This window comes from Lonchura striata, chromosome 26 (assembly GCF_050655825.1).
Source record: "Lonchura striata isolate lonStrDom1 chromosome 26, ASM5065582v1, whole genome shotgun sequence".
NCBI lineage: Eukaryota > Metazoa > Chordata > Aves > Passeriformes > Estrildidae > Lonchura > Lonchura striata.
In genome coordinates this window covers 4,655,940-4,668,346 of record NC_140728.1, presented here as the reverse complement: position 1 = coordinate 4,668,346, position 12,407 = coordinate 4,655,940, and the positions used below count along the sequence as shown (strand labels likewise).

The 12,407-nt window shown below is 57.2% G+C and overlaps 1 protein-coding gene across 2 annotated transcripts in view; it reads left to right on the top strand.

Annotated features, from left to right (window-relative positions):
- CDK18 (cyclin dependent kinase 18) overlaps positions 1-11,596 on the top strand; it is a 38,858-nt gene extending 27,262 nt beyond the window's left edge. Inside the window, exons 3-16 of one of the 2 annotated variants that reach the window (XM_085561243.1) lie at positions 2,053-2,201; positions 3,270-3,395; positions 4,614-4,670; positions 4,877-4,991; positions 5,075-5,169; positions 5,242-5,304; positions 6,688-6,811; positions 6,890-7,010; positions 8,367-8,464; positions 9,574-9,679; positions 9,843-9,885; positions 10,615-10,705; positions 10,970-11,047; positions 11,263-11,596. In XM_085561243.1, coding sequence (XP_085417369.1) covers positions 2,053-2,201; positions 3,270-3,395; positions 4,614-4,670; positions 4,877-4,991; positions 5,075-5,169; positions 5,242-5,304; positions 6,688-6,811; positions 6,890-7,010; positions 8,367-8,464; positions 9,574-9,679; positions 9,843-9,885; positions 10,615-10,705; positions 10,970-11,047; positions 11,263-11,297 — 1,301 coding nt within the window. In that variant the 3' untranslated portion in view covers positions 11,298-11,596. Of the gene's footprint in view, positions 1-2,052; positions 2,202-2,797; positions 2,919-3,269; positions 3,396-4,613; positions 4,671-4,876; positions 4,992-5,074; positions 5,170-5,241; positions 5,305-6,687; positions 6,812-6,889; positions 7,011-8,366; positions 8,465-9,573; positions 9,680-9,842; positions 9,886-10,614; positions 10,706-10,969; positions 11,048-11,262 lie in introns of those variants that run through there. The other variant, XM_085561244.1, reaches the window with a different exon arrangement.
- The last annotated feature ends 811 nt before the right edge of the window (positions 11,597-12,407 follow it).

The following is a 12,407-nucleotide window of genomic DNA, read 5'->3' as shown; positions in this document are numbered from 1 at the left end:
CGTGTGCCCAAAAGCCCTGGCACCACTTCAGCCGCTCTCCAGCCCCCTGGCACGGGCTGAACCCACCCTCAGGTGCGGGCTGGGCACCCAGGAGCCCGCAGTTCTCCCCTCCCCGCTCACCCGCTGCCCGTGGCACAAACCCACGGAGCCTTGCCAGGTCACTTGCCTGCCACCTCTCATCCATCAGCCGAGCAAACTGCAGCCAGGTCCCAGCCCTGCGCAGCACCGCGTGAAAATCCAGCCCTGCCTCCATCCCTCCCTGCCCGCTCCTCAGCCATGAGATCATCCCCGGAGCCGGGATTGTCGCCTGAGCCCCGGGGACAGGGCAGGGACAGGGCAGGGACAGGGGACAGGGACAGGGACAGGGACCGGGACAGGGCAGGGACAGGACAGGGACAGCGCAGGGACAGGGACAGGGACAGGGACAGGGCAGGGACAGGACAGGGACAGCGCAGGGACAGGGACAGGGCAGGGACAGGGCAGGGACAGGGATAGGGACAGGGACAGGGACAGGGACAGGGCAGGGACAGCGCAGGGACAGGGACAGGGACAGGGACAGGGACAGGGACAGGGCAGGGACAGCGCAGGGACAGGGACAGGGCAGGGACAGGGCAGGGACAGGGACAGGGCAGGGACAGGGACAGGGCAGGGACAGCGCAGGGACAGGGACAGGGACAGGGACAGGGACAGGGACAGGGCAGGGACAGGGCAGGGACAGGGATAGGGACAGCGCAGGGACAGGGACAGGGACAGGGCAGGGACAGCGCAGGGACAGGGACAGGGACAGGGACAGGGACAGGGCAGGGACAGCGCAGGGACAGGGACAGGGCAGGGACAGGGACAGGGCAGGGACAGTGCAGGGCTCAGCCTGGGGCACTCTGGGGGAGTCTCGCTGCTCCCCCTCGCTCTGGGGAGCGTCTGCAGGGAGGGCACCGGGGATTTTTGGGGTTTTGGGGGATTTTGGAGCGTGGCTGCAAAGCTGAGAGAAGAGAGGGAGCAGGGGGGTCAGACCGCCTGGTCCGTCCTGCTGGACCTTTTCTCCACCCCAGCGCGTCCAGTGCATCATCCTGGCTCCCAGCACGCCCAGTTTGCTGCTGCCTCCTCCTGGAGCAGCCCCAGGAATCATTATCCATGGATTCCCCAAGGGAATCCTCCTTGGGAGCAGCCCCTGGAATCATCATCCATGGATTCCGCAGGGGAATCCTCCTCCTGGAGCAGCCCTGGAATCTTCATCTATGGATTCCCCAGGGGAATCCTCCTCCTCCCTCCTGGGAACAGCCTCTGGAATCATCCATGGATTCCCCAGGGGAATCCTCCTTGGGAGCAGCCCCTGGCTGTGTTTCAGGCTGTTTCAGGCCATGTTTCAGGCTGTTTTACCTAAAACATTTTGGGAAGATATCTGCAGGAAGGCGAATCCTCATCCCTGCCAAACCCCGTGGTGCTGCTGCAGGGGGCAGAGCACTGGGGTGGCATTTGGGATTTCTGTCACGAGCACTGGGGTGGCATTTGGGATTTCTGTCACTGGCCCTGGTGGCAGGCAGGCTGTGCTCTGGGAACACTGAGGGTGGCAATGCCCCAGGAATCCGGAGAAAAGCTATGTCAGGGAAGGTTTAGGGTGGATATTAGGAAAAAATTTTTCACTGGAAGAATAATAAAATACTGGAATTGTCTTCCCAGGGAGGCGGTGGAATCACCATCTCTGGATGTGTTTAACAAAAGACTGGACATGGCACTTGGTGCTATGGTCTGGTTGTGGTGTTGGGGCATAGGTTGGACTTGGTGATCTTAGAGGTCTCTTCAACCTCATTATTCTGGGATTCTGTGATTTCCGTGATTTCTGTGATTTCTGTGATTTCTGTGATTTCTGCGATTTCTGTGATTTCTGTGATTTCTGCGATTTCTGTGATTTCTGTGATTCCTGTGATTTCTGTGGAAACAGAATTCCCTGTGCACAGAGAGAAGGAAAAAGAGATTCCCGTGTTCCCCAGAGCATCACCCCTTGTCGCTCCTGCCACCACTGCGGCAGCTCACTCTGCTCTCTTTTGTCCCCAGACCTGGCTCAGGGACACCTGCAGCTGGCACAGCTGGGCAGGGAGGTGGCAGCTGACGGCAGCCCCGTGTCCCCGCCGGAGGGGCAGGGCCGGTCGCCGGTGGCCGCCGTGCGCTACCGCAACCACGGCCAGCGCCGCTTCTCCATGGAGGCAAGTGCTGGGGACAGGGTGGGGACCTGGGGGCACCTCTGGGTGTCACCTCCTCGCTGGCTGGGTGCGGTCTGGGAGGTGGCAGTGTCACACACGAGCCCTCTGCTGAGAGTCCCCGCCTGGCTCTGGGGTCCCGTGTGGTGGTGAAATTTCTCCTCCAACTGAGCCCTGAGCTTCCAAAGAAAAACTCCGCAGGCTCTTGTTGTTTGGTCTCAAGGCAGTTTATTGTGAGTTTTCTAAAAGATTTTCTTCTCGGGCTGCTGTGGTTTGCTCACAGCTCAGGCAGAGGCACACACACACCCTGACATCCTCTCTGACCCCGACTGCTTCTTCTCTCCCCGCCAGGGCTGCTGCTGTCTTTTATATGGTACATTACGTGTGACATGGTTACAGTTTTACCCCAATGCCTATTACCTATATTAAATGGTGATTTTCTATCTTTTATATGTACATTACGTGTTACATGGTTACAGTTTTCCCCAATGCCTATTACCTATATTAAATGGTGATTTTCTATCTTTTATATGATATATTACGTATTACATGTTTATAGTTTTCCCCCAATACCTACTACCTATATTAAATGGTACTTTTCTACTCTAAACCAATCTGTGAGTGCCAACATCACCAAGAACATTGAAGCAAGGAAGAAGAAGGAGGAAGAAGAGGATCAGCCCACTTTCCTCCATCTTAGAACTTCTGACCCCCATGTACAAAGTAAAAACCCCCCTGTACAGGTGTTAAAACCCCCGTGTACAATACTAAAGAATTTTCCCCTCTGTTTTATAACTACTTTTACTATAATATCCAACCCTTTGTGACTGCTTGTTCCACCTCCAAAGTTGGTAACTCATTCCATGGCTCAAACTCAAAATCACAGCTGCCTGCCAGGGTCTAAAATGCTCCTGACCAAGGCCTGGAACCTCTAAAAATGTCTGAGAGACATTTTGAGTTCCAACATGCCACCACCCAAATTCCCTTGAGCAGCATCACTGCCAGCTCCGTGACAGAGATTTTCCCCCTGGAAGTCCTGCTGTCACCTCCCTGTCGTCTGTCCCCTCCCTGCAGGACGTCAGCAAGCGCCTCTCGCTGCCCATGGACATCCGGCTGCCCCCCGAGTTCCTGCAGAAGCTGCAGATGGAGAGCCTGGAGCTCCCCAAGCCCCTGAGCAGGATGTCCCGGCGGGCCTCCCTCGTGAGTGGCACCGACAGAGGGGACAGTGCCGGGCACGGTGCCCCCCGTGTGTCCCTGACCTGCTGTGCCAGCTCCCCTGGCTGGCACTGAGGTCCCCTCATGGCCCTGCCCATTCCCAGCCCTTCCTGCACAGCCCCAGCAGCACCGGGAGGAGCTGAGGGACCTGGGGAGGGTTTGGAGAATCCTGAGGAGCTGGGAAGGGTTTGGAGAGTCCTGAGGGAGCTGGGAAGGGGCTCAGCCTGGAGCAAAGGAGGCTCAGGGGGAATTTCTGGCTCTGCACAACTCCTGACAGGAGGGGACAGCCGGGGGGATTTGGGATCTCATCCCAGGGAACAGGGACAGGAGGAGAGGGAACGGCCTCAGGCTGTGCTGGGGAGGCTCAGGTTGGACACCAGCAGGAATTTCCTCATGGGAAGGGTTGGAAGGGGCTGCCAGGGGGTTTGGAGTGCCCATCCCTGGAGGTGGCACTGAGTGCTCAGGGTGGGGATTGGGCACAGCCTGGACTCGATGATCCCACAGGGATTTTCCAGCCCCAATAATTCCACGATTCTGGGCTCTGCATCCCTTTCCCAGCTGCACCTGCTGGGCCATTCCCACCTTCCTTCACCCCCCTGGGCACACCTGGCTGCCCTCCCAGCCTGGCTCCTTCCCAAAGCAGGAGAGGAAAACCCTCCTGCAGCTCAGCCGGAGCCTCTTGCCAGTGGAAATGCAAATGAGGATAAATAATGAATCAGCCTTTGCTCCAGTGGTGGCATTTCCGTTTCTCTGCTGCAGCAGCAGAAATGGGAGCAAAAACTCTGTGTACAACCAAACAGCCAAAAATCTCCGTGTGCAGACACCAGAGGTGCCCAGGTGCCACAGCCAGGCCTCAGGAGCATTTTGGGGCACGAGGTGCCCATTCAGGAGGAGGGAAGGGGGACGGAGAGCTGGAATTTACCTGCTGGTGCTGTCTGATCAATAAAACAAACTCAGGATGATATGTCATTAATATTCATGAGCCCCTCATAAATAAGGAATGTGGCTCTGGGGGTTGTGCAGCAACCTTCACTCCCCTGCTCGGGACAGGGCTTTTCCCAGGATCCACAGAGGGTTTGGGCAGTCAGTGGAGTAAAAATCCCAGTTGTCACTGCCCAGCGTCCCTGGAAAGGTTGTGGAGGTGAAGCCACCCCCGGATGAGGTTCCCTCCTCCCCAGTGATGCTTTCCTTTCTCTCTCACAGTCAGATATCGGCTTTGGGAAGCTGGAAACCTACATTAAACTGGACAAACTGGGAGAGGTGAGTAGTCTGTCAGACCCCTGTAAGGAATCCAATGCAATTCAAAGGGCAGCTCGAAGCACAAGGGGCAAAAATCCTCAATATCCAAGAAGGAGCAATTCTTTCTTGTGGAGCTCAGAGCTGTCACCTCAAAGGGTCCTTCCTCCAGATGTTTTGGGGACACTGGTGCTGTGCCACCCTGGGAAATGTCCCCTGTCCCCTGCCAGGGCACCTACGCCACGGTGTTCAAGGGCCGCAGCAAACTGACAGAAAACCTGGTGGCGCTGAAGGAAATCCGCCTGGAGCACGAGGAGGGGGCTCCCTGCACGGCCATCCGGGAAGGTGAGGCCGGGAGGGAGGATTTGGGATGGCTGTGGCCGCGCTCAGCCCCGGCTCCTGCCGCCCCAACCCCGCTGTCCCCGCAGTGTCGCTGCTGAAGAACCTCAAGCACGCCAACATCGTCACCCTGCACGACATCATCCACACCGAGCGCTGCCTCACCCTCGTCTTCGAGTACCTGGTGGGTCTGGGGGCTTCTCTGGGGCCTGGGGGGGACGAGGAAGGACAGACTGACGCGTCCTTCCCGCCGCAGGACAACGACCTCAAGCAGTACCTGGAGAACTGCGGGAACCTGATGAGTGTGCACAACGTGAAGGTGAGTGTCGCTGTCGAGGCAGGACGGGAGTGAAGAGACTGATCAGAAGGCTGTGAGAGTAAAACTCCGATTTATTCAAAATACCCCGCTCTTTATACAGAGGGCCAACTCCATTGATCCAATGGAAAAAACTGAGAGTAAAACTCTGATTTATTCAAAATACACCACTCTTTATACAGAGGGCCAACTCCATTGATCCAATGGAAAAAAACTGAGAGTAAAACTCCGATTTATTCAAAATACAATGTTCTTTATACAGAGCTCTGTGAGGGCCAACTCCATTGGTTCAATGGAAAAAAACTGAGAGTAAAACTCCGATTTATTCAAAATACACTGCTGTTTTATACAGAGCTCCGTGAGGACCAATGGAAAAAAAACTGAGAGTAAAACTCCAGTTTATTCAAAATACACTGCTCTTTATACAGAGCCTTGTGAGGACCAACTCCATTGGACCAAAGGAAAAAAACCTGAGTAAAACTCTGATTTATTCAAAATACACCGTTCTTTATACAGAGCTTCGTGAGGGCCAACGCAAAAAAAACTGAGAGTAAAACTCCGATTTATTCAAAATACACCGCTCTTTATACAGAGGGTCAACTCCATTGGTCCAATGGAAAAAAACTGAGAGTAAAACTCTGATTTATTCAAAATACAATGCTCTTTATACAGAGCTTTGTGAGGACCGAATTCATGAGTCCAATGGAAAGAAAAACTGAGAGTAAAACTCTGATTTATTCAAAATGCACTGCTCTTTATACAGAGCTCCATGAGGACCAACTCCATTGGTCCAATGGGAAAAAACTGAGAGTAAAACTTTGGTTTATTCAAAATACACTGCTCTTTATGCAGAGCCGTGTGAGGACCAAATTCATTGATCCTGAAGTGAAAACAACTCATTCCATTGGTGTACAGTGCTTGACGCACAGTGATAGAACTTAACTATAAACAATGTGAACAACAAGAGAGATAAAGAATTATTTACATTCCTCTCCAGCTCTTTCCCAGGCTTCTGCCTGGCTGAAACTCTCAGTTTCTTTCTTTGGCTGAATCTGAGTCCCACAGATGAGGCCGTACCTGGGACCCCCATGCTGTCCCCCACCCTGGTGGGGCTGTTTTGGGGCTGGGGGAGGCTGGAGATCCCTTCACCGTCAGTTCTTGCTCCCTTTCTGAGGCTCCCCCAGCGTTCCTCGGGTCGCCACCACCCTAAATAAAATCACTCCATGTGCACACTTGGCTCATCCCATGCTGTGGCACTTCCCCACAGCGTTTCCCACCCCAGCCCAGCTCTGAGGGGTTTTTTCTGCCCACAACATCCAGATTCCTCAAGGCAGGTTGATTTTTAGTCCTAAATGCACCCCCTCCTCCTCCTCCTCCTCCCCGCAGATCTTCATGTTCCAGCTGCTCCGTGGCCTGGCTTATTGCCACGGCAGGAAAATCCTGCACCGAGACCTCAAACCCCAGAACCTGCTCATCAACGAGCGAGGGGAGCTCAAGCTGGCGGATTTTGGTAAGTGAAGCCCCCCGGGGACGGCGCAGGATCAGGAAAAAGGGGCAACTCCCTGATGCGCGCCCCTCCTGCCCTCAGGATTAGCCAGGGCCAAGTCGGTCCCCACAAAAACCTATTCCAACGAGGTGGTGACGCTCTGGTACCGGCCCCCCGACGTCCTGCTGGGATCCACTGAGTATTCCACGCCCATCGACATGTGGTGAGGCCCCGAGCGGCCCGGGAGCTTCCCGGGAGCTGCCCGGGCTCTCCAGGATGGAGCCCAGCGTTTCCATCCTCATCCTCACCGTGTTGGGTACAACAGAGGCTGGTGGGCTCTCCCAGGGCTGCTTTCCCCATCCCCAGAGCTCTCCCAGTGCAGATTTCCCTGTTCCTTGGGGCTTTCCCAGAGCAGATTTCCTTGTCCCCAGTGCTCTTCCAGAGCAGAATTCCCTCATCCCAGAGTTCTCCCAAGACAGTCTTCCCTGTCCCCTGGGTCTGTTGATGCCAGAGTTTTGGGGACTTTTCCAAATCTGTTCTCCCTGTCCCCAGAGCTCTCCCAGTGATTTCCCTATGCCCAGAGCTCTCTCAGACCTGTTTTCCATGTCCCCAGTCTCTCCCAGTGCAGATTTCCCTGTCCCCAGAGCTCTCCCAGAGCAGAATTCCCTCATCCCAGAGCTCTCCCAGTGCAGTTTTCCCTGTCCCAGGGGCTATCCCAGTGCACATTTCCCTGTCCCCATGTCCCCAGAGCTCTCCCAGAGCAGTTTTCCCCGTCCCCTTGCACTCTGTGCCATCCCCATCCCACCGGGAGCTGATCCCGCTCCATCAGTGCCACCCGCCGGGTTTGTCCCCCTGATCCCAGGATTTGTCCCCCTGATCCCGGGGTTTGTCCCCCACTGATGATCCCTGGGATTGTCCCCACCGATCCCGGGGTTTGTCCCCCCGATCCCGGGGTTTGTCCCCGCTAATCCCGGGGTTTGCCCTCCCGATCCCGGGGTTTTTCCTTCCTGATCCTGGGGTTTGTCCTGTTGATCCCAGGGTTTGTCCCCCCCAATCCTGGGGTTTGTCCCCGCTAATCCCGGGGTTTGTCCCCCCTGATCCCAGGATTTGTCCCCCTGACCCCGGGGTTTGTCCCCCCTGATCCCAGGATTTGTCCCCCTGACCCCGGGGTTTGTCCCCCACTGATGATCCCTGGGATTGTCCCCACCGATCCCGGGGTTTGTCCCCCCGATCCCGGGGTTTGTCCCCGCTAATCCCGGGGTTTGCCCTCCCGATCCCGGGGTTTTTCCTTCCTGATCCTGGGGTTTGTCCTGTTGATCCCAGGGTTTGTCCCCCCCAGTCCTGGGGTTTGTCCCCGCTAATCCCGGGGTTTGTCCCCCCTGATCCCAGGGTTTGTCCCTGATGATCCCGGGGTTTGTCCCGCCGATCCCGGGGTTTGTCCCTGATGATCCCGGGGTTTGTCCCTCCGATCCCGGGGTTTGTCCCGCCGATCCCGGGGTTTGTCCCTGATGATCCCGGGGTTTGTCCCTCCGATCCCGGGGTTTGTCCCGCTGATCCCGGGGTGTCCCCTGCGCTTTAGGGGGGTCGGGTGCATCCACTACGAGATGGTGACGGGCCGGCCGATGTTCCCCGGCTCCACGGTGAAGGAGGAGCTGCACCTCATCTTCCGCCTGCTCGGTGAGCGCCGCTGCGCCGAGCCCGCGTCCCCACGCGGGGGCAGCGGCTGCCCGCGGCACCGGCAGCGCGGGGAACGGGCGGGACGGAACGGCGGGATCGTGGGGCGGGATCGTGGGGCGGGATCGTGGGGTGGGATCCGTGGGGTGGGATCGTGGGGTGGGATCGTGGGGTGGGATCCGTGGGGTGGGATCCGTGGGGTGGGATCTATGGGGTGGGATTCATGGGATGGGATCCATGGGATGGGATGGGATGTGATCTGTGGGATGGGATCCACGGGATGGGGTGGGATGAACAGGGATGCGGTGGGATGTGGTAGGAAGGAGGGAAAAGGGATGGGATGGGATGGGATGGGATGGGATGGGATGGGATGGGATGGGATGGGATGGGATGGGATGGGATGGGATGGGATGGGATGGGATGGGATGGGATGGGATCCATGGGATGAACAGGGATGAACAAGGAAGAGGTGGGATGTGGTAGGAAGGTGGGAAAAGAGATGGGTTAGACTGGGAAGGGGGTGGGATGGGATGGGATGGGATGGGATCTGTGGGATGGGGTGGGGTGGGATGGGATCTGTGGGATGGGTGGGATGAGGTAGACAGGAATGAACAGGAATAGGCTGGGGTGGGCTGAGATAGGATAGGATGGGATGGGATCTGTGGGATGGGATGGGGTGGACAGGAACGAACAGGGATGAGGTAGGATGGGATGAACAAGGATGGGGTGAGATGAGGTGGGAAGGAGGGAACAGGGATGGGGTGGAGTGGGATGAGGAGGGATGGGGTGGGAAGGAGGGAACAGGGGTGGGATGGGGTGGACTGGGGTCAGAGGAAGGAAGGAGGATGGAATGGGGTGGGCAGAGGTGGGCACACATGGCTGGGGTGGGCAGGGCTCAGCTGGCACGGACAGAAGCTGCCTGCAGTCCCCTCCAGGCTGGCACAGGGGCAAGGATGAGAGGCTCCTTTCCCCCCTGGGGACATGGGTGCCCTCTGCCAGGGGCAGGGCCCCTCTCTCCTGCCGCATTTCCATCCTTCCTGCTGCATTTCCATCCCTCCTGCCGCGTTTCCATCCCACCCAGTGCCCATGGCAGGTCCCCTCTCCCCTCACAGGAACCCCCACAGAGGACACCTGGCCTGGCATAACGTCCAACGAGGAGTTCAAGGCTTACAACTTCACCCAGTACCGAGCCCAGCCGCTGATAAATCACGCCCCGAGGTACCCCAGGAGCAGGGACGGTCGAGGACTGGGGAGTTTGAGGGGTGGAGAGGGCAGCCTGGGCAGCCCAGGCTCATTTGCTGCTCGTGGTGCCCCTCGTCCCTCGCTGGGGTTGTTGGAGCAGCCTCGGGGCAGTTTTGGTTTAATTTCCCCTCTCCCCCAGGCTGGACTCGGAGGGCATCGACCTGCTGGCAGATCTCCTCCTGGTGAGCGCGGGGGCAGCCGGGGGCGGGGGCAGAGGGGCTCTGGGGCAGGGAAGGGGCACCTGGGGCAGGGCAGTGCCACGAGGTGGGTGGGGGGCACGGCCGGGATGGGCAGGGGTGCCCAGATGTGTGAGACAAGTGTAGCGAGGTGCCCAGGTGTGTGAGGTGAATGTGCAAAGGTGCCCAGATGTGTGAGGTGAATGTAGAGACGTGCCCAGGTGTGTGAGGTGAATGTAGAGAGGTGCCCAGGTGTGGGAGGTGGATGGGCAGGGGTGCCCAGATGTGTGAGGTGAATGTGCAGGGGTGCCCAGATGTGTGAGGTGAATGTAGAGACGTGCCCAGGTGTGTGGTGTAAGTGTAGAGAGGTGCCCAGGTGTGTGATATAAACGTGCAGGGGTGCCCAGGTGTGTGGTGTAGGTATACAGGGGTGCCCAGATGTGTGAGTTAAATGTACAAAAGTGCCCAGGTGTGTGGTGAAAATGTAGAGAGGTGCCCAGATGTGTGGTGTAGGTGTACAGGGGTGCCCAGGTGTGTGGTGTAAATGTACAAAGGTGCCCAGATGTGTGGTGTAGGTGTGCAGGGATGCCCACGTGTGTGGTGTAGGTGTGCAGGGGTGCCCAGATGTGTGGTGTAAGTGTGCAGGGATGCCCAGATGTGTGGTATAAATGTGCAAAGGTGCCCAGGCGTGTGGTGGAAATGAGCATTGACGGCTTTTCTCGGGGCTTTGTGCAGTACAGGGCCAAGGGCCGGATCTCAGCCGAGGCAGCCCTGCAGCACCCCTACTTCAAGAGCCTGGGGGAGCGCGTGCACCTCCTGCCTGACAGTAAGTGCTGCCCGGGCCCTCGAAAAGGGGTGGAAAAGGGGTGGAAAAGGGGTGGAAAAGGGGTTCAGGCACCTCTCTGCTCCCTTCTGCAGCAGGGTGGGGCAGGAGGTGATGGCTGTGGGAGTGAGGAATAATAAATAATCTAATAATAATAATTAATAATCATTGGGGTGGGATGAGATGGGGTGGCAGGCTGAGGGAAGAGCTCCGTGGAGGTGCCACCCTGGGACAGGACTGACCCTTCTCTGTGCCCTCTCTGCCCAGATGCCTCCATCTTCTCCCTGAAGGAGATCCAGCTCCAGAAGGACCCCGGCCACCGAGGCTCGGCCTTCCAGCACTCAGGTAGGGCTGGGCAAGGGCTGGGATCTCTCCCAGCTGCTGCCAGGATGGGCAGCAAAACCCCAAACCTGCTCCCTGTTACCTCTCCAGTCCACAAATCACCCCTGGGCACCTTTGTTGTCACATCTGGGCATCCTGAGGCACAGCTGGCTCCTCTGGGAATGCCCCAGCGCCATGCAGAGCCACCCCCGAGCCCCGTCCCTGTCTCCCTTCCCCAGCCCGCGGCAAGAACCGGAGGCAGAGCATATTTTAAACCCGGAGCTCGCGTTCTTCCCCCGGTCGCCATGGAGATGGAAGCGCTGGGAAAGGAGCGGCTCCCACCCGACCCTCGGCAGAATTCCCGGCTCCAGCAGGACCCGAACCCCCGGGAGATGCCCTCCATGGACCTGTGGCCTTGTCCCCTCCTTGTTTTGGTGTTGTCCCCACCGAGAGGTGCTCCAGGGAGGAGCTGCCGGCCCCTGTGCTGCCCCGGGAGGGTCTGGGGGCTCCGGGTGGGGATTTGGGGGGTTTGGCCGGGCAGGAGCTGCTGGAAATGCAACTTTGCTGAGACCAGCTGCTCTGCACCCCCTGGTTTTTGGGGAGAACACGTTAGGACTGCTGGGCACAGCCTGGCCTGGCACTGGGAGCACCTGGAAACACCTGGGGCACAGCTGGGCACAGCTGGGAGCACCTGGGAGCAGTGGATGGATGGATGATGGATGATGGATGATGGATGATGGATGGATGGATGGATGATGGATGGATGGATGGATGATGGATGGATGATGGATGGATGGATGGATGATGGATGGATGGATGGATGGATGATGGATGGATGGATGGATGGATGATGGATGGATGGATGATGGATGGATGATTGATGATGGATGGATGGATGGATGATGGATGGATGGATGGATGGATGATGGATGGATGATGGATGGATGATGGATGGATGGATGGATGATGGATGGATGGATGATGGATGGATGATGGATGATGGATGGATGGATGATGGATGGATGGATGATGGATGATGGATGGATGGATGGATGGATGGATGGATGGATGGATGGATGATGGATGATGGATGGATGGATGGATGGATGGATGATGGATGGATGGATGATGGATGGATGGATGGATGATGGATGCTGAATGGATGGATGGATGGAGGATGGATGATGGATGGATGGATAGATGGATGGATGGATGGATGGATGGATGATGGATGGATGGATGATGGATGGATGATTGATGATGGATGGATGGATGGATGATGGATGGATGGATGATGGATGGATGATGGATGATGGATGGATGGATGGATGATGGATGGATGGATGATGGATGGATGGATGATCGATGATGGATGGATGATGGA